At 35.4% G+C, this 21,307-nt stretch overlaps 1 protein-coding gene and 2 pseudogenes across 4 annotated transcripts in view; 2 read left to right on the forward strand and 1 right to left on the reverse strand.

Annotated features, from left to right (window-relative positions):
- Positions 1-7,960: 7,960 nt before the first annotated feature.
- The window catches only part of LOC150110555 (complexin-like), a 542,097-nt gene continuing 528,750 nt past the window's right edge, over positions 7,961-21,307 (reverse strand). For all 4 annotated transcript variants that reach the window (XM_090394731.1, XM_090394737.1, XM_090394745.1 and 1 more), the window contains one exon: positions 7,961-8,215. In XM_090394731.1, coding sequence (XP_090250857.1) covers positions 8,142-8,215 — 74 coding nt within the window. In that variant the 3' untranslated portion in view covers positions 7,961-8,141. The remainder of the gene's footprint in view (positions 8,216-21,307) is intronic.
- On the forward strand, positions 9,715-9,878 carry LOC150110556 (U2 spliceosomal RNA; annotated as a pseudogene).
- Positions 9,904-10,061, forward strand: LOC150110557 (U2 spliceosomal RNA; annotated as a pseudogene).

A 21,307-nucleotide genomic window follows, 5' to 3' on the forward strand; every position in this document is an offset into this window, starting at 1 on the left:
TAGGTACAACAATTAGATTCGAGCATGCTTCACGAGACACTACTAGCAGATCATATTTGTTAGAAACAAAGTAATAGCCATATTGATAAAGCAGCTAACGACAACAAAAAAAGATATTTGTCACAAACTGGCTTTGTAAGAATCAAATCACGGGAATACAGTCATTTTTTTCTCTCTCTCTGATAAAGGCTTATTATTAAGGCAACCAAAGCATCATGTTTTCAAGAGAAGAACAATACTACTACTGATCCCATAGTTGAACAGCTCAAATGACATTTAGTTTCTCCGAGACAGACTAAGCAGTCAAAATTTATTTCAATAGGATTCTCTTTCTCAATAATCTTCTGTTGCGAGTTAATCAAAAACAAAACAGTTTTAAATCCATTCACTTAATATACACAGATAGAAAATGGCTTAATAATAAAGCCACTTCAGAACTCTATTACATTGTAAACCGAGAAATAGTTTTTTTACATGCACACAACGAACAACAACAACAATGAAAGCTTATGATAATATTAAACTACAATACGAATAGTTTATGATATTGAATAAACGACTATGGAGGTACAGAAAAAATAGAATTATCTGTTTATAACCGCTTGTGAAAAACAATACTGTACACGGGTTTTAGAAAGGATTCATATTGCCCTAGTCTATCCTGTAGAAAGTACAATGTTTTACAGAGAGCACGCAACTGCTTAAGATGATGATCAGTAGAACAGAGAGAGAATTTACCAGTGAATCCGGTAGGAAGCCAGTAGCAGACACAAAGCACAGATTCTCCCTACATACAAATATATTATTAAGGCATTTTTAAAACTTAAGAAAAAAACTATATCACTACAGATGATTTAAAATTGACTCTCATACTCACTAGTACAGTATATGGGAAATAGTCAAAAAACGGAGGAGTTTATTTATAGAGAAATGGATGTGACAATACGCGATATTTACATTAGATTTACTACTGAAGGAAATGGTTAGAAATATGGATATCACCCTTAAGGGAACATATCCGGAATTAGTCCCCTGTTCTAAGTAAGAGGACAACTTCATCCGGAATTAAAAGCCACGGATTTAGCTCTCCAAAAGTTTAAGCATTTAAGAAAGAGAATAAGGGAAAAAGTCACACTGAGATCGTATTGCACTAATGCCAGCCAGATGCAAAGACATTGCTCGGATTAAGATAATATACAATGGAACATTGAAGAATATATTGAGAAGATGAAGATAAAGACAGCTGCTTTTGCTGTCGGTATTTTATAGAGGAGATTCTTGGGTATCCCACATGAATGGGATTGGTTAGTGGTTAAGCAAGATGAAAGAAGCAAGCATTGCAAAAGCTACTACAACGTTGATATAATACTTCTGACAGAGCACAATCGTTTCATCTACAAGACAGCACTTGTTAATTATTACTGGAAAAAGAACGGATAAAGCAGAACAAGACAAAAGCTTTCAAAGCAAATAGTAGTTTAAATATCTGCAAACACGTTTAGCACCATTTTTTCACAGCATAGAGCACAATGCAGAATAAAGCCTGTTCAGACAACAGAGATTGAATATCCAAGGGGGCGATGTCAATGATGTGAAAAAGTTATTAAGGACACTAGCGGATGACCTGTTGAATTATATGGAGAAAGTACGTCTCTTAAAATATGAGGCACTTTGCATTATCTGAAGTAAATTTAGAAACTATCTCTTTGTTGTGATAGGATAACCAGAAGAGAGTTGTGCATCTGGTAGTGAACCACCTGACAGGTAGATCCAATATTAAAAAAATCACACAACATTATATGAGTATTTGAGCACTGATATCATTGACTGTCCAATATAAATTAAACATATAAGATAATGGTTGAATGAAGTAAGTACACCGCATCTATTCAAACGGATATTAAAGCGATAACATTGCACATTATTAGGTTAATTTTTGCAGTAGAGAAACACTTAACTGGTTTATTCGTTATTGACCATTGCCAAGATTTCAGTAGGTTGCACAAACAAGTTTACAAACAGAATAATATTAGGAGTGGTAGTTCACGCTGTCACCAAGAAAATGTGATTATTTTCATGAACAGTACATTTCCCGAAGGGCATATTAAAGAGGTTTACCCATCCAATTAGAATACAAAGCCGCACCCAACATATATCTTTCCACACACACATAAGTGCGATCACCTTGTATATTAAACATGTGGTTTAGCCATCTGGTAGATAGTGATTAGTTCTTTATTAAGAACAAAACAAAGTTATATTCACAATAACTATCAGTTAGAAAACATAAAGGAAAAGTAACTATTAATTGCTCATGTTATGACATCGAATGAAGTGATAGTACGAGAAAGACATGAATAAGATTATGGAGTCAAAAATACCTCATCATTTTATGGTTGGGGGTTATCTGACTGTCTTGCAATAATTAAATATTAATTTTCTGAATAATGTTTTTTTTTTTTTCAAAATTGTCATTGTTGGACTTGGAAATCTGATCGAGTGTGGATTTATCAATATCCAGCCCAGATTTAAGGGCATAAAGAAATCTCCATTTTGTGTTTTTTGTGGAAAAAGCACAACGTAAATAGACAAAGAGTGGAACATCATTATAATGATGTAATCACACTAAAATATAGTGCTCGAGATCAATTTCTTGTTTCTTTATATTTTAATACGTTCAATTATAACAAAATCACAAGTTCCTATTCAATCTTGGCAATCCCTTGGCAAACAATACAAGATGAAATAGTTCCAAGAACAACCAAAAGAGAAAAATTCTTACCATGCACTTCTTATTCATTTCTTTTTCTTAAATATCAGTGACAGATGAATAAGGATCAATATACACACACACACAGACACGAAACAAACACAGTCGAACGAGTAACAGGAACGATTAGTTAAAAGGACATCCGACACAGGTTCATAAAGGATTATGACGGTTCGATGTATATAAACCTGTACTGAAACTACACCAGTTTCAGCATTTGTTTTTGTATCTTGAGTGACAAACCACTTGTCTACTGTACAACCTCTGCGCATGCTCAAATGGAACTTTTTTTAGACGAGTGAAGGAGATGAAAAGGCAAATCTGACAAACTACAAAAAAGAGAGAATGTGAGAGACCAGGAGTGGGATGGACATGTTCACACACGCATACAAACAGACGACCCACGCGGTAACAACCAAGCAAGTGAGGCGATGCAATTCCATAAGCTGAAATAGTTTATATTTGTTAGCACATAAATTGTTATCTAGAGTCAACACTAGATGAATAATTCAAAAGGTACATGAACCGCGCTCTTCAGTGTTTTTTTTTTTTCTTCTTCTTTTAATAGTTCTACTGAAATCCTAGTGAAAGTCTATAATCTCATATTATCTGAAAGAACACATTGGACACCAATAGTAATAATTCCTTCAACTACATCCACATCAATTTTGTTAAATCATTGAAGTGGATCATTATATTCTACCCTGGCAATCTAACTAAGATCTTCTGAGAGCTACACTAGGTTTATAATGTGAAGAACTTGGAGCAGTTCTGGGAGAAGACGCTCACAGCAGCAGCTGGGGATATCACAATCTATTTGTGATGTTTGGGGGCCTCATTCTCAAAGCTTTTGAATTAGTGAAAAAAAAAATAGGAAAACAATAAAAAAAATATGGATATAACGATAAATGGAGATATTGCAGGTGCTTTGCGCGGGTATTTTACTAAGTGTTCTAACACAAAGTGAGCTGTTTGACAATATGTTTGGAACGCAAGGTCACTATACAACATCTCTTGCAAAACGAAATCCCCAAAGATCAAACAATTGAACATCAAATACATCAAGCAATGACAGTATAGACACAAATACTTGAAGATGCTTTAGTTGTAGTGTTTTTCGATATTTAATTATTTTTTATGCAATAGTTCAATTTTGGTTTATCCAGAACGTGTTATATACTTCTATAAAAATTGTTTGATATTATGAGTGTGTCTTGATCTGGTTTTGTAAGATAAGTATTTTTGGAATCTATATTTTGAATATTTGTTGGTAGCCTATAGTGCTTAAATCATTTTCTATATTTCACGTTCTGACTTTTTCACATTTTAAATATCCCATTTTTCGCATTGTAATTATATACATCTGCTTTCAGATAAGTTTCAATACTATTTATGAAATCATAAATATGTCAATTATTTTAAAACATCAACAATGTAAAGTACTTATGCGGTTAACAATACATTATCTTGTAGAGAATTTAACAATAGTTTACCAAGTTATTTAATTTGCATTATTTAGCCACAACAATAAAAACGCTGATAATTAAATAAACAATATTTTTACTTGGACATCAAAGCTTATTATACGTAGTCAGATAAGAGAAAACGTACACAGACTACTGACTTTACAAGAAGACAATTGCAATTTCGGAAAGCATCTGCCACTGGAGTAATATAACATCAAAACAGTGCCACAATAATAAAAAAATAAAATAAAACAAAATAAAATCACGAAGGATTTCTTTCTGTTTTTACCCTCAACACATTTATTTTTTCCACTAATACTGTCCGTACACATACGTTTGGCGAAATGCCATGATACGCTATTGTCGCGTTTCTGTCATAACGTGTCACATGAAGACAAATGACTAAGTTCTTGGCACGTTAACTGAGACTAATAGTGATCTTTTGATGCTCGCTGCATTGTGAAGGTTCAGTTTATGTGTGTGTATGTGTGTGTCTGTCTACATTCGGGAAAAGAAATCAAAAGGTGACTACGCGAGAAGAAGAAGAAGAAGAAATAGAAAATCCAAGAGAATTCGTTGTATTTACTGAGGCTGTTCCACCCGCTGCGTTAGGCGCACATGCTGGCGATTGTATCGAGTTGTTTGGTTGCTATGCAGCTTTTTTTTTATTTTTCCAGAAACCCGCCCTCTGTTCTGACCACTTCTTTAAAGTCACAATTACATATACCCACACACACACACATACAAGCACACACATATATATACATATGTATATAGATAGATAGAGAGAGAGTGTGTATATATTTATATACATTTTAGCACATATTTTTTTCAGACTTACTAACCAGCATTCCATCTCTTTTAAATGAACTTGCAAATTTTATTGTGTGAACGTTGCCAAATGCTGTTAAGGTTTAACATCAGCATTCATATATTGTGAATGTTATCATGAGTTGTATCACATATTTGCATGGACATGGTTAATGTTTAAAGACAGTCTTCTGTATTTCTGCTTGGTCTTATAACGGCTCTGAGTTGTACGACATATGATCAGGGGAAGTTTCTCCCTTTATCCTGAACGCCAATAATTTTAATCATCTTCTTTCTAAATAAAATAGAGTATGCAATTAATGTGAACAGGTTTTAAAGCAATTATAAAAAAGTTTTCTTGGTCAAAATGTTTTATTTTATTGATGACTATATATAATTGGCTAAATTAATATTTCGAAAAAAAAACCTTACAGTTAACACCGCGGAAAATATAAGGATGGGTACTAATACAGAGCTTTATCGCGTTGAGTATAGAACACTAATTGGAAAGCGTGCATCTCGTGAAACGACAACCTCCGAGCATCTTGAAGAGTTAAGATTTCTTTAAATTTAATTTTTAATTAGCTAACTAATTTCATAGCACACAGACTAAGATGACAGAAATGCAAGTTAAAGATAACGTTTTAATTTTTTTTAAATTTGTTTTTCTCAAGAGAATATTTTAGACAGTCTCACTCTACTTAATGTAATCATAATGTATATAGCGCTGACATAATTATGCAGAATTACTTAGAGGAAATATATTTACATGCAATCCAAGTACGCAGACAATCAAGCATGATGATATTTTTTTGTCTCGTTTTCGAAACTATTTTAGAAATGGGTTTATGTTTTCTTTTCCAGTTTATTTTATACATTACTGGCGTTCAGAATTTGAGGGAAAAATCTTTTAAGACTTTCTGATGCAGTGGAAAGAAAGTCATTACGCATTTATAAAATACAATCGATTTTATATTTGGTCAAAAGCACTTGGTTTCGAAGCATTAATCGGATTCATTTGCATACTTAATTCTTGTACTGACGACAATCAGTCAATGCCACAATATTACGGTGAGTGTGGAATAATGACCCGTTTCGTTGAAGTGTTTATATTCTGATCTTCTTCTTCTGATCATGATCTCTCTATTTTTCTTTTTTTAATTCACAGTTTATTACATAGAATTACACTGCAATTTATACTTCAATTTGTATTTGACGAAGACAGTGAAGCAAAGATCGTCGCATTCTTTGTAGTGAACAAAGTTCGTAAAGTTTGCGTGTCTAAAAAAAATGAAGTTCCAATATTTGAATATCTTTCGCACAAAGACCGATGTAAGAGAAGCACATTTTTTAGCATTTGTCTCGAAGCTGCTGTGGGACTGCAGCACATGTCTGCTGTAGCTGTATAAGTGATCATAATATCGAGTAGAGAGCCGCACACGAAACGATGGGGATGTCAGCTGAATCTGGACTGATTTATGAACCAAAGTCGTCTGATGTAGACTCATTTAGTTTTCAAATTGGAACTCATCAACGATACAAATGACGATAGACTTCCTGTTTTATTTCACTTATAAATAACGTCATCATCATCATCCATTAGTCTACCCCTGCTTGTGTGTTTTTAATGATATGTAAAAGAGTTTTCTAAAACTTACAAAACTTTCTTTGATATCATTTGTCAAAAAGTTTAGTTTTCTGTTAAATTCTATATTAGATATGTTTCCGATTATTAAACTACGTTTACTAAGTTAAAGCAGGTTTCTTTCTAGTATTACCAAACACATATTTAAAAAGAATGCGCGTGACATGCATCCAATATCTTCGCGAACTAAACAGTGTTTCAATTGTTTCCGGATCCTAAAAAATCTAATTGTTACCAATCTGCGCCTGATATTTCATAAACGCCCCCTGGTGTCTTTCAAAAATGCACCATGTTTATTATAAATGTTAAAATTCTTTATATATGAGAGTGTGGTTGCTATTATTAAACGGTTTAGTGGAAGTTTGTCCAGAATACATACGGCCTGACCGAAAGAAGTTAAGGAATTTGCGATTATAGGTTGGAGTGCATATATGGATTGAAAATATTAAAATTTAGATCACGAATTTGGCGATTGAATCGTTAAACTCCAACAACTGGAATTGATGTTAAAAAAACATTACCGCGAAATCTAATGTAATACATCTAATTGTAAATAAATAAACTTTTATATTTTTGTTTTTTGACTTTAAAATATCCAGAATCTAGTCCTAACAGAATTGATGGGTGTCTGAATCAGTTATATGTCTTTTTTTTATCCTGAATTCTTCTGTCTAAAAGACGCTTTTACAGCAATTATTACAAGAGCATTACGATATTCCCTTTCCCCCGTTTTCATTCATCTACCTCTGGTAAAGACGAGGTTAAAAGAACGCCCATTTTGTCTAAAAAAAAGAATCCTCTATATATAAGTTAACAATACTAGCACCAATCATACAGTATTTTCCTTAACAATCTACCAATTAAGAATAAACAAATAACTAATTTTAACTACAGAGGGCAGCACTGATTTTTTTTCTTTTTCGCCAGCATTCTTCTTCTTTTCCGCAGTGTACGGTGGAGGTTCAGGCAATCTAAGAAGATCATGATTCGTTGGCTCATCGGAGAATCTTTAGGCACAATCATCTGCAAGTCTCCACATAACAAGTTAATGAATACACGTGAGAGTTGAATATAAGTCGAGAAAAAAAATCCTCATCTATGTCGAAGAAGAAAGTGCACTACATCTACTGTAATATCTTGACTAGATCTAATTTCTGAGCTGGGGAGGATTTATACATATATTTATTTATTTATTTACTTATTTATTTATTTATATTTATATATATATTTATATATATATATATATATATTCCTTGTATGGGCTTTGTGCATATGCTAGCACAGTTCTGGATTTCACATCACAAATACCTCCTTGACTAACTGCAATGTACACTGTTTGTTTCAATGAGAAAAAAATCTTTTTCTTTTTTTTCGTTTTTCACAAAGCGATAGAACATACGTCGGCATGAACCGTCGGTAGCGCCGCATAAGCCACGAGCCAGAAGAATTTTCACTGGAGCATGCATTTCCCTTCGATTGAAGACTTGAGCTCACTCACTTGGGTCTCTAAAGAATTTTTCAGCTCTGTAAGATAGAAAAAATGTAAGTTTCAATAATAATAAAAAAAAAAAAACTAATTAGTCTGACTCAAAGCACAAAGATGGGGCACGACATACTTATCTTTGTGTTTAAATACACGAAGTGTTTATTACCTAAAAAATGATAAGTGAAGCAAAATATTCCCAAAAGAGAATTCTATTGATATTTACAAATTTTGCCAAATGGATAAATTTGTAAACAACTATTATGGAATTTAACTGCAAAAAAATCATTTAAAAAATCGACGTTTTGCAAATATTTCAATTAACAGTCTTTTGGAATGAATTTAAAAGTAATTCTGTATCTCGATAAAAGTTTTATATTTGTTTGACTGCGATGGTTTATCATGTTGTAATAATTGTGGTATGCTAAACTGAAGCACATTATGGAAATTATGCAGAACAATCATAAAAAAGAGAGGTCTTGAAATAATCTTAAAATTCATCAGTGTTTCATCAAAGTTCAGTATATATCAAAGGATGTATATTTGAATACACATCCTTTTTGCGATTGTGCGTTACAGATTGCATGTTTGTTATCATTTGTAACGTATAAATATATATTATATTGTCTCCACACGTTCCTTTTGGTTCTAGTTTTATCGGTACACACGATCCAACTTACACCAAAACTAATCTTATCCATCTTCGTCAGTTCTGAGAACCCGGGCTGCGAAGGCTTATAGTGAGGCGGTGCTACTCCCTGTGAGCGTCATCTCCAGGGCCAGATTCTACCCCAACTCTGAGTCCCAATGGTACAAGGTCTGTAAGTTCTTCACAACGTCCGTATTTAATATATGGGATGTAATGGCTACATTTTATATATTTATATATTTAATTTTTAAAAAAATTAATTATCTTATCATATAAAAACAATCTTATTTATCCAGTCTGGACCTTAAGTTCTAAGTTTTTTTTTTAATAACACCAGTAAATTTTAATAACTTGGAATAAAATAAGGCTATTATACTCAATAATAATAATTAAGAACAAATATTTAATTTCTAACGTATCGCTCCAAAATAGGTGTTAACAGACATCCTCCATAGACACCTGATTAGATTATTAAAAAAATTAGATAAAATTAGATAAACTCATGTGCGAAACCTAGACAAGGTTTTATGGAAATTTTTTTTAGAACAGGTTAAACGAGAGGATGTGTTATAGACCAATTAGCCAAAACCCATAGGGTTGAACGGCTAAACAGGTTGACTGAGGCCTCTTTTACCTCCTACTATCCTACTCTATCTTTCGTTATCTTCCTCTCATACTGTCCGCTGATCCTCAGCATTCTTTATACTCCAAAGGCCGAGGATGAGATACATGAACTCCCATTCTATCTGTGCTTTTCAGCTTAGTCGCTAAATTTCGTAGTATCTGTTCTTCACAGTTGATATCGATACGGGTCCCATTGGGGCTCAAGACAAGATATTAACTCAATTTGAAAAAAAAAAACAATCTGGGTTTTACCCGATCTTCCTACAGATCGCTTCTCGGCCTTTTGGCTAAGATCAAAGTGTAGTATCTGTGCTTTTCAGCTTAGCCGCTAATATTATTTCGTAGTGTTCTTCACAGTTGATATCGATACGAGTCCCATTGGGGCTCAAGACGAGATATTAACTCAATTTGAAAAGAAAAAAAAAACAATCTGGGTTTTACCCGATGTTCCTACAGATCGCTTCTTGGCCTTTTGGCTAAGATCAAAGTGTAGTATCTGTGCTTTTCAGCTTAGCCGCTAATAGCATTTCGTAGTATTTGTGCTTTTCAGCTTAGCCGCTAATAGCATTTCGTAGTATCTGTTATTCACCGTTGATATCGATACGAGTCCCATCGGGGCTCAAGACAAGGTATTTAGCCGGCAAATTACTGATTTTCCTAAACCCCAGACTGGGGCAATTTCAAACACTCGGTGGTGGGAATAATGTTAGGCCCTCCCCTCATCGGATTATGCCCTCTATTTTGCCACGTGTGCCGACCCTTGGCATTGAGGTTGACGCCACAATACCGGCAAGGGCGATGGCGAAAGCCATTATGGACTGCGAGGGTGCAGAAAACATTTTTGGATTCACTCCTTATGGGGGTGGCAGATATCAGGTGGTGACGAAAAATATGGAGACGAAAAACAAACTTCTCCCAGGCTTTGAATGTGGGAAGACAAAAGGTATCTCCTTTCATGGTAGGGAGCATCCTAAGAATACCCAGATTCCCTCTAGAATACGCAGAGGACGACGACATCATTCGTAGCGTATTCTCTCAGTGGGGCGTTGTACGTGATATCCAAGTCCTCAATGACGCCTACAACCCTGAGTGGAAGTAACGATCTCTCTTGAAATGAAGACCGAAGTTCCTAACTTTGTCCTCATAGGATCTGCCCGGGTAATGGTAAATTACCCAGGCGTCAAAAAACAGTGCTTCAGGTGTGTTTGCCTTTAATCATCTTGGGGCAGACTGCCCAAGATTAAAGTGCAAAAACTGCCTTAAAGCAGGCCACAACTAAGAAAAATGTGAGGCAGCTTGCCTGAAATGTGGGGTCATTGACCACAAAGTGGACACCTGTCCATCCAGAACTCTGGCAGAGAGGGTGGGTGGTGCAATCACGTCAGCAACTGCACCTAGTAATGAAAATGGCACAGCACAGGAAGCTTTTCCACCTCTTGGGGCCACTCCTGATGCAACAAAAAACCATACCGCCATGTCTAAAAAAAATCCCGTAAGGAAAGAAAAACTGCCACAACTGCAGAAACAAGCAACAACGCCCCAACAGAGGTAACTGCCAATGGTGGAACCATCATGGCAACCTCAACAGAAAGCGAAGCTACCAATGCTTATACAGATATAGCTAATTCAGATAAGGAAGAAGAAGAGATGGAGGCGAACATCAACACTTCCAAGCGTCCATTAAGCCCACAAGAAGAAGAGTTGACAAACAATAAAACAGCCAAAGTATCCGAGACCGCCCACCCAGAAATCCCTCATGCAAAAGCAGGGGAGACTCTCAAGCATCTCCTTAAAGGTATCCCCTTGGTGGCGGAAAAATTTCAAGAAGCTATGGAAAAAGTAGGAGAACCAGAACTACTCCTCACAGGGAAATACGGACCTAACATCGTCAGCGCAAAATGGGGTGACCTCTTCGTTGACAACATCAGTAAAATCACTCCTGAACAAGTACAGGTAGCTCTGAACATAGACGAGGAGCGGCCTCGGCGTTCTACATAGCTCTCTGCAAACTAGACATGGCCAAGGGAAGTGAGGTGGCCAAAAGAATTATGACAGCCCATAACAAAAGAAAGACACACAGTGACCATCCTGTGTGTTTCTCTATACAGTTTCACTGATTTTTAACTCCAACAGGTGGGGGAGGACCTGAGAACCCGAGCGGCGAAGGCTTACAGCGAGGCGGTGCAGCTCCTTGTGAGCTGAATCACTCGGGCCAGATCCCTCCCCCCACCTCTAAGTTTACTTTCTAATCTTCTTCTAGATATTTATCTACTTCTCTGAAATTCTTTGAAAATATTTAAAAATCCTATTATTGCTAATATTTCCTCGAGCATCGTAATTTTAATATATTGCTTATATTTTATTTGATTAAACAATTCATCTGGCAGCGTAGTAATTTTTTTTTTTTTGTTTAGATCATGATGGAAAGTTTAACTAAAAAGAGCAACATTATGCGATTGCGTGTGGAGATAAAGCAATTTGAGGTTTTCATAGTTTACTTGTTGCCAATTATACGCATGCGGAACACACACTCCTAACCAAATTGTAATGACTGCTGAGTTTGTGTTGAATGAAACGTTTAAGTATGAATGAGAAACTATACAGTGAAGTAAGATATACAGGAAGCAGTGTTAATTTAAGCCAAACACTGCATTCAAGTTGCATATAAACCACACATGAGAGATACAAGAACCTATAGCACGTGAGTGCTGGGTATGAGGTGTAGATAAGGGTTGAGAAAGAAGAAGAAACCTATTGGCATTATTTTTAAAAAGCTGTAGGTTTAAATTGTTGGGAAACACATCATGAGGAAAAATGTTCCAGTGGTAGACGGAATAAATAAAGTAGAGGAGAAACAGGTTCGATGAGTTTGCATTTGTACTGTAAAGGAATGTTGGACAGCTCTTGCTTTCGTTTTAACAGGCCTAACAGTAAGTAGAGGAATTATATTTGCCAATACACTGGAGCAGTGACTTGCAGAAGAGACATAGAACTGAAGCACTGATCTGTGCGATAGACGTTGAAATAAGTTTGTGACGGATGGATCATCCATGAGCCCAATTGATCTCCTCTGTACAGCATCAAGAATTTTAAAGAGGTTTAACGCACACCATCCCAAATGTGTGAACAGTAGTCTAAGAATCGGCAGTTTTTTATTTGTATAGGGTTAGTAGCTGGGTGGGTGAAAAATAGCTTCTTGAGCGGAAAAGAATGCCTAATTTTTGAGAAGTTGAGGAAGTTGTTGATGTGATGTGTTTGTGCCAAAAGAGAGACTGGAGGTAAGTGTCAGTCCAAGGAGAGAAAGTTCATCCTGTCTAGTGATGTGTGTATTACTGAGAATGAAGGAAGGTGGGCTGAGATCCCTTTTGCGAAAGAAAGGAAGAACTGCATTTTGGCGGCATTGAAGGTGACCAGGTTTTCCTTGTCTCACCGAAGGCTGGTATGGAGATCAATGTTTAAGACACTGATTGAAGATGATCTAGATGTAAGGGATGTCTAGGAACTTACATGGTTTTGAAAGGAGTAGGATGAGTGAAGAGTGCGATCGTCGCCAAAGCTATGGATAGGATTTGTAGTGATTGAGAGCAGATCATTTCTGTATAAGATAAAAAGGGTAAGTGAGAGAATGAAGCTCTTAAGTACTTCAGCATTAGTGGCAAAGCTCGAAGAGAGGATGCCATCTACCATTGCATGCAGTGAACGAGCAGAGAAAAAGCTAGCTATCCAGTTACAGAGGGTAGCAGCTAGACCGAAGGAAGGAAGTTTATAAGCAGGCCTTGATGCCAAAAACGATCGAATGTATATTTAGCCAAACTTTCTTTAATTCACTGACAGGAGGATAGAGATTTCAAAACGGAAATGTGTGAGAATGCAATATTATGACTAGACAGGGAGGTAAATTAAATGTTTGAAAGTGTTTTATATAAAACATATTAACTGATTTTTTTATTCTATCGTTGACAATAAGACTTATTAAAGAAGAAAGACAAATGGAAACACTATAGGGAAAAAAGTAATTATATGAAACACATGCATCTTTCAAAGTTTCGGATAGCTCAGTGGTAAGATGTCTGATCGAACAAACGACATTCTTTTGAAACAAACCAACTGACAAAGAAAAAAAAGAAGAACTCCTGTCAACCAATGGTAAGTTTATAGAATGAGCGATGGAAGAAATTGGGGATACGGAGGACTTTAGGAGAAAATTTGATTGTTCGGAATTTTAAAAAAAATGAATATGCAGTTATCTGTATTAACCAGTGTTATATACAGGAATAAGTTGGCTATGGAGTTGTCCATTATTACTACGGGTAGCAAAGTTATATATGCGGAAAAGTCTTTGAAACTACCCATACGATAGTGTTATGTGGATGATATATTCATTATTTGAGAACACAGCATAGATGATCTCAACATTTTTTAACAAAATTATCCTTACCTAGATGCATCAATTACCAATGTTGTATAGGTAGGCTTATCTATCATTCACAGTTAAAGTTTGGGATTATCACAACCGCTGTGACTGCGTATAGGGTTACAGCTATCGTGAAATACGACGTTAATAAACAGAAAAGGAATTTAACTATCTCTTCAACGAATTCTTTTAAAATGACTATTCAACGAGTGCTTCAAAAATTGTTAGAGACAGAAGACTGAACTTCATTGCCTTGCCATGTACAAGTCATACGGAACAATTAACTGCATATAACAAGTATTCCAGACGTATCACGTGTTTGGCTATGCTGTCATTTTGATTTTTGTTTAAAAAACTAACACTGTTTACGTGAGTCTTACAGGTTTATCTAATTTATTTTCTCTAGTGCAATTTCCTGTTGATGTCCACAGGAAATTGCACTGGAGGAAATTCAATTCTTATTAAAGCTATGTTTTTCTACCAGTCTATCTCTGTTATATCCGATATTTATAATAAACAAATTGTCAAGACATAATACATATAAGCAATATCGTACAGTACATTATAAGAAATATTTAGCGAGTAGAACAAGAGAAAAGCTTCTTATCTTGCTAAGTTCACCTAGAAGAATAGCTAACTTAATGTGAGACAATAAACTTAACGGTGACTTGTTCTTCTTCTTTATTTACTCGGAAGAGCCGTTTAATTGTTTTAAGCAATTACGTGATTCTCCTGCAAATAGTTGCAATGCACGTATACATAGGATGTAACCAAAGAATCTTATCCTAAGGTGAAGAACTAGAGGATGTTTAGAGAGCGATGGAATTTATGCAGTGAAGGGTGCCATTAAGATCACGCTCTAATTAAGAAAATTGAACATGCACGGTTTCCTGTTTAACGGTAGTAAATACAGGAAAAACATTTCAAGTATTCTTAGCTGAATCGAGAAAAGTGCATTTGAGAGAAAGAAATTTGAACAAATATGACTTCTTTACAAATTCAAGCTATGCTGGGAAACGAACTATCACTACAGGCCACACTTAACACAAATGACTTGAAATTTTGCAGAAAAATAGTCTAACAGGAAAAATGACGGATGTTCACGCGATGGCAACGTACTGTATCATCTTTAGCATTTGAGATATCGGATGGCCATGCTACCTACTAATAAACGGCAGGCCCATTGAGAGCCAGCGATATAAAGGCTAGCATGGCCATCCGATATCCCAAATGCTAAAGATGACACGCGTACTTATACATAACTATTCCGCAATAGCAATGATCAATCAATGTTTTGTGCAAAATCCCATATTCTGTTCAACAACTCTGGTATCATCCAATTGTAAACAGGTGATTAAAGCATTAGCTGATATTATATCTAAACCTAGCGTGACATTAGTTTCCTATGCAGAGTTGTACGTGTTTAGCGTCATAGTAGAAGTTATGAGAGTTGTGTCGGCATTCTGATGCAAAATACGTAACTGGTACAAAGGATGTCTCGGCAATTAATCATTCCACAGAACCCAGTTCCATACCACCTATCAACAGCGTTTCACTATGGCCTAGCAGTTCATTTATTACGAGACACAAACTTGTGTGATGGCGTTCAACAGGCTATAACTGGTTTCCGTTGATATATTTTATCCAATTTATTAAGCTTTTTGCGTTTGTAAACTGTTTTGATTACCAATTCTCCTCGGTGAGTTTCTTTTAACAAACATTTTCAGGAATTAAGTCTATTTCGTATATGTTTGTACAGAAATTATCAATGTGGCGCTTAGAATCATTCTAACAACAGTTTCCTTGATCTAACTCCGTCTTTCCATTGCATTTGCATTAAATAATTACACGTTGATGTCTCTATTATCCTAATTTTATGCCGAAAGTAATGGAAATCCATAACCACTAAGTTATGCTTCATATATTAGACTTTTCAAAGTTCACCTGTCTACCGTCAGTTGAATAATTCAGCAGCTGATTGGCTGGTGCTAGGAAACCATTTAATAAGCCGGAGAGTTTAGACATATCAATCATAGAAAAACAAAAATCGCTATTTCTTCGCTTAAATTTAATTTGATGTGCTTCTTAGAAAAATTACAAACGTTAAGAAATGAATTTAACGATTTGTTCTCCTGAGTGAAATGCTTACTGAGTAACATATTAATCCTTTTTTCAATATAACATGATGCATTTTTATTACATGCGTGATAGCTCTTCAATAAAAATATTGCACGGGAAGAAAGAGATGTTTTAATTTGTGAGAATTGTGTACCTTAATAGCCCATTTGTTATTTTATTTTAAAAAATATTTCGAAATACTTTCAGCGCGTAATTTCTGTTTTTGCATTTCTTTATGATAACTATGAATTAAAGATGGATGCTAATGTAAAGAAAGCTGTTTTCTAAGATTCTTTGAAAGATGGCTTCATCCCTTATCCTTATAAGGACTGGCTTAAAGGGGCGAAGCAAGAATGCTTTTCATCTTCCCCGTTATCTGTAGAGGACAGTGTAGGGATAAGGTGTTATTGAGCTATTAAAGTTCTGATCATGTCAGGAGGGTAACAGCAATAGCTGAGCCTCAGTTAGAAACTTCATTGGCTACAGCATTGCCATCCATTACCCTCCAAGGGTATTGCCATATGTAAAGGTAAAGCCGCCTCTAAAAATTCAGACGATCCCTAGGCCACTCAATCGTGGGCGAAAGACCGTCCATCTCAGCGGTGGCTCCACTCAGTGATGGCCTTCCACCCACACACCACCACCGAGCAGAACCGCTCATATTCCGAAGGAAATCATTCACCGACAAAGCCCCTCAGCGGGCCGTGCCGGAGAACACTTTCTCCGGAGACTCAAATTGCTCCCTTAAGGCAAAAACCTTAAGAGAGCGAACTCAAAACTCTCGAATCTCTGCGCCCCAGGGGATAACAGCAACAGCCGAGCCTCAGTTAAACTTAATTGAGCCGAACCTCAGTTAGAACTTCATTGGCTACAGCATTGCCATCCATTACCCTCCAAGAAAGATGGCTTCAGGAATATTTCTTAAATATTGTAGGGATTGCATTTGGGATGGCATGTGACTTGCGAGTAAAAGTTTTGTTTACGAACGGTGATATTCTGCGATGAATGAATCGATTAAAATGTGTATGTTGAAATTTTAATTACCATATTTTTTCTTAGAATAAAGAGGTTCAAAAAGTTTCCGCTTGCAACTGCTGTTACTGTTCATGATACATGAGCTGAATCATGAGTCATGATTCATAATACTAGTTGAGTCATGATACTGTTACTTTGTTTCAAGGGTTTTCTTGATACCGCACTAATTTGAATGACCGTGTATTAGACTTAATCCGTTTTGTTTTTTTATCTTTCGTTTTTTCAGATAGAAGGTAAGAAGTAAATAGCTAACGTCGCACATGAGATTGCCATTTTCAACAAGAAGGTTCCAACTGATATCAGAGCACCATAATTCGTCAGTAAACTCTTTAGATAATATAGAAGTTCAACCTACGAAAGAATGGAAACCTATCATATCAATACACTGAGCAGGTAAAGTGCTGTAAAGCAGGTAAAAGGATAATCTATTATCAGACGGTCGAAATCATCTATCTCCTTAAGATATATACAGTTTCCATGCTACTCTGGTTCGTCAACTGTTATTCTTGAGCAGAAAACTGTCAAGCGGAGGTTTCAAATGTGAAATGTACATTATGCTGCGTTGTGTGTTCCATAAATTCTTTTCCTCCATTGGGTTCTGTCCATTGTCTTGTCATCTGGAATGAGATCGAACGTGATTGGGTCTTTGCAACTTCAAGCTATCTTATTCTCGGTCTTCCTCTGCCTCGGTTACCGCTAACCCTTCAGTAAATAAAGACGTGGGCAGAGGAAGACCACATCATAGTTTATGTGCCCAAACCAGTGTAGCTGTCATTTGTATAGCCTATTTAGGATGTTATCTGTGTAGCCCAACATAAAGTAGGCTGAAAAAGTCAAACTTTATCGTTTGACTTTTTCAGCCTACTTTATGCCATTCACTCTTCAAAACAGTTTAATCTGTCTTCTTATTATTCAGCGATCCCACTCTTTGTTCCCTACCACCGGAAGGTTCATTGAGTTGAAGACTTTAATCTTTAGGCCAGGGCTAATTTTTTGTTTAACTCGTTCTCTGCTGACCATCCTCAACTTATTCTGTGCTTAACAGTTTTCGTGAACTTAGGTCTTCAGGGATTAATGGTCCAAGACAAATGAAGCTCTGCACTTGTTCTATTCTTTTATTATTCATTGCAACACTGCCATATTTTTCACTCTTCTTATTACCATAATTTTTGTCTTATAGAGATTTATCTCAATTTCTAATATAAATTATTGATATTAAGATCTTTAAATTATCTTCTATTAGAACAATATCATCTGCATATTTTAAGTGGGTGTTTCTTTCATTAACGATTACTCCCAGGAAATTCTCCAAGGATTCTCCATCACCACTTCGAAAAACAGGTCGAATAAGTTCCTGCATGTTCCCCTTGGATGAAATTTTACTTATTTCAGTATTCCTGAATTTTATTAATCGCTTGTGTGTGTCTTCATAGCACTTTCTGATTTCTGCTTATATTAAGTGTGGTTTTAATTCTTTTTTTATGAAGTATTTCCATCATGTAGTTTCTGTTTACTGAATCAAGGACTTGCTTGCTATAAAGCATAGCAAGTCCTTAATGAAAAGCATATTTTTGCTTTTCTACAGTCAAACCTGCCAGTCTTTGTAAAGCAAAAGATTGCATCACTGGTTCCTGTTTCATCTTTGAATTCCATTTCTTCATCGTCCATTGCTTATACGTTTTCTTTATTCTGTTTTTGAAAGATTCTAATAAATATATTATAAACAAAAGATACGGATCTTTGTAACAATTTCTAATTTTCCATGTATTGGGGCGATTTTACTGAGTCTCCAGCCATAAGGAACGTTCTCTTTTTCTAAAATTAGGTTGTATAAGAAGTTCAAATATTTTATAGTCCCGTCTCCTCCATAGTTCTTTTGGAATTATCCCTTCCAATCCAGGTGGGTTTCATTCTTCATTGATTTTATTGCTATGATAATTTCTTCTAGACTTTTGATTTAACTTTTGTTGGATCTATTTACAGCATGTGGGATAATGGATCTCATGGGAGATGACATTCTTAATTTGAGAAAAGTGTTTCTATCTCCGCAGGGTTTCCTTTCACATTAGAGTAGAGAATCTCTGCAATTCGGTTGATTTTCAAACGCATCTTAGCATTCTTCTGCTTTTTTCATTCAGCGACTGGTTCTTTCTTTCTCTTTATTTTCTGTCTACTTGTTTCTTGAGTAACGAATACGGGATTCTGTTTTCAGTTTTTTTTTGTTTTTTTTACTTACAACTTATTTTTCATCTTTCTATTCTTCTCTACTATTCCCAAATTTATCCGGTCAGCCACTGATTGTTAGTCTTTTTGGAATAAGCCAGGATACTTGCTGGTGTATCTAGCAATTATTCCTCTTTATCTCCATTTCAGCAATTTTCTGTGTCTTCTTCTCTTATTTCTTCAAGTGTTCCTGTAATCAGTTTCTATTTCATTTTCATCTTCTATTTATATAAGGCGTAGTCCTTTTACATAGCTCTTTCTTTCTTGTATATGATATTAGAACATTTTGGGTAATTAAAGAAGCCCATTATGGAGAAACGAAAGTCAATTATTATACCATATACGTCCAGAATCTATTCAATATTGCCAAAGGTTATTCTCCTTTATTATTCTAGACCGATGGTTCTTCGGGTTCATTTTCCAGAGTTTCTTTCTGTTCATTTAAAAATTGCAAATACCCCTTATCCAGAATATTTAAAATGCTTACAGCATTTATTATCAGGCATTATTTATTTAACCACCTGTTTAACTTGTACAGCGAATACATTTTAAGAATAGCAGGGCTGGAGGAATCTTCAGTTGGAATTAAAATTGGCGGAAGAAATATTAATAATTTAAGGTATGCAGATCATACCACCTTGCTAGAAGAATGCAAAGAAGATTTGGAGGAATTTATTATGAAAGTTAAAGAAGAGAGTGCTAAATATGGCCTTAAACTTAAACTCAAAAAAATAGTTATGGCAGCATGTGAACTTAATGATTTTGAAGTAGATGGGGAGAAAATGGAAGTAGTTAACAATTTTGTGCTCCTGTTTTAACCACCTTCAGTACAATACCGATCTTTATCAATTCGAAATTGATAAAGATCGGTATTGTACTGAAGAAGTTAGAAGAAGATTATTACGGGGAAAGAAAGCAATGACAAATTTAAGCAAGATTTTTAAAGATAAATATATCAGCCTCGCAACAAAAAACAGAATCGTGAAAGCAATGGTATTCCCTGTGGTACCGTATGGATGTAAAAGTTGGACCCTGAGAAAGAGTGAAAGAAGGAAGAAAGATGCATTTGAATTATGGGTTTGGAGACGCTTACTAAGAATACCATGGACTGCAAAGCAAACCAATAAATCAGTTAGACAGAATAAAGCCAGATTGCTCCCGCGAAGCTATGATAATCAAGCAAATATTATTGTCATACTTTGGACATATTAGGCGAGCAAATGATAGTCTGGAGAAGATGATGATGCTTGCTAAAGTTGATGGAAGCAGGAGAAGTAGAAAACCAAGAATTAGATGGGTGGATGGTGTTAAAGAAGCAACTGTAATGCGCCTGGAAATTCTGAAAGATATGTTCAGGGCCAGGACCCGAATGGAAAGTGTATGTTCATGGAATCACCAGGAGTCGAAAACGACTCGATGGAACATGACAACAACAATTATTTATTTAATTACATGAGATCAACATCCATTTGGGTTGCAAAATATAAAAAGAGTGTTAAATTCATGAAATATAAATTAAAATTAAGTGAAAACCGAAGAAAAAAGAAAAAATACACTAATTAAGCTTTGGATAATTAAAATAAAAGTAATGGTAAATCAATTAATAAATCGACTTGTTAACAATGAACATGATTTAAACTCATTATTAATAACGATTTTAATAACAATACATTGAAAACAATAATAAATACTTTTATAGTTTCAATTGTTAATGTTACTGCTTATACAGTAAAAATTATGGATCAGCAGCGAGCCTGTGCAATGAGAATAGTGGGTAAGGACTTGGGTTTATAAATACCTGCACATATATAAATGCACATAAACTGGTTGTTATTCTCAAAGAAACCATCGTCATCAGGATATATACAAATATGAAATTAGATTTCTGGCGACAATTTTCAAAAGAATCTCCCGGTAGTGCTGTATTGAGGAAGAGGTGGGCGGGGGACATTTGCCTCCAGTCGTAAAAAACGATGTTAGACATAAGTAAGATGCGAGACGTCTTTGTAAGTGATTTTCGATTGAAAATGAGTTAGCTGATCTGGTACTGTGATCTCCTCAGCCAGGAAA

This window comes from Typopeltis vanoorti, chromosome 1, assembly GCF_054136105.1.
Source record: "Typopeltis vanoorti isolate ZY-2024b chromosome 1, IOZ_Tvanoo_1.0, whole genome shotgun sequence".
NCBI lineage: Eukaryota > Metazoa > Arthropoda > Arachnida > Uropygi > Thelyphonidae > Typopeltis > Typopeltis vanoorti.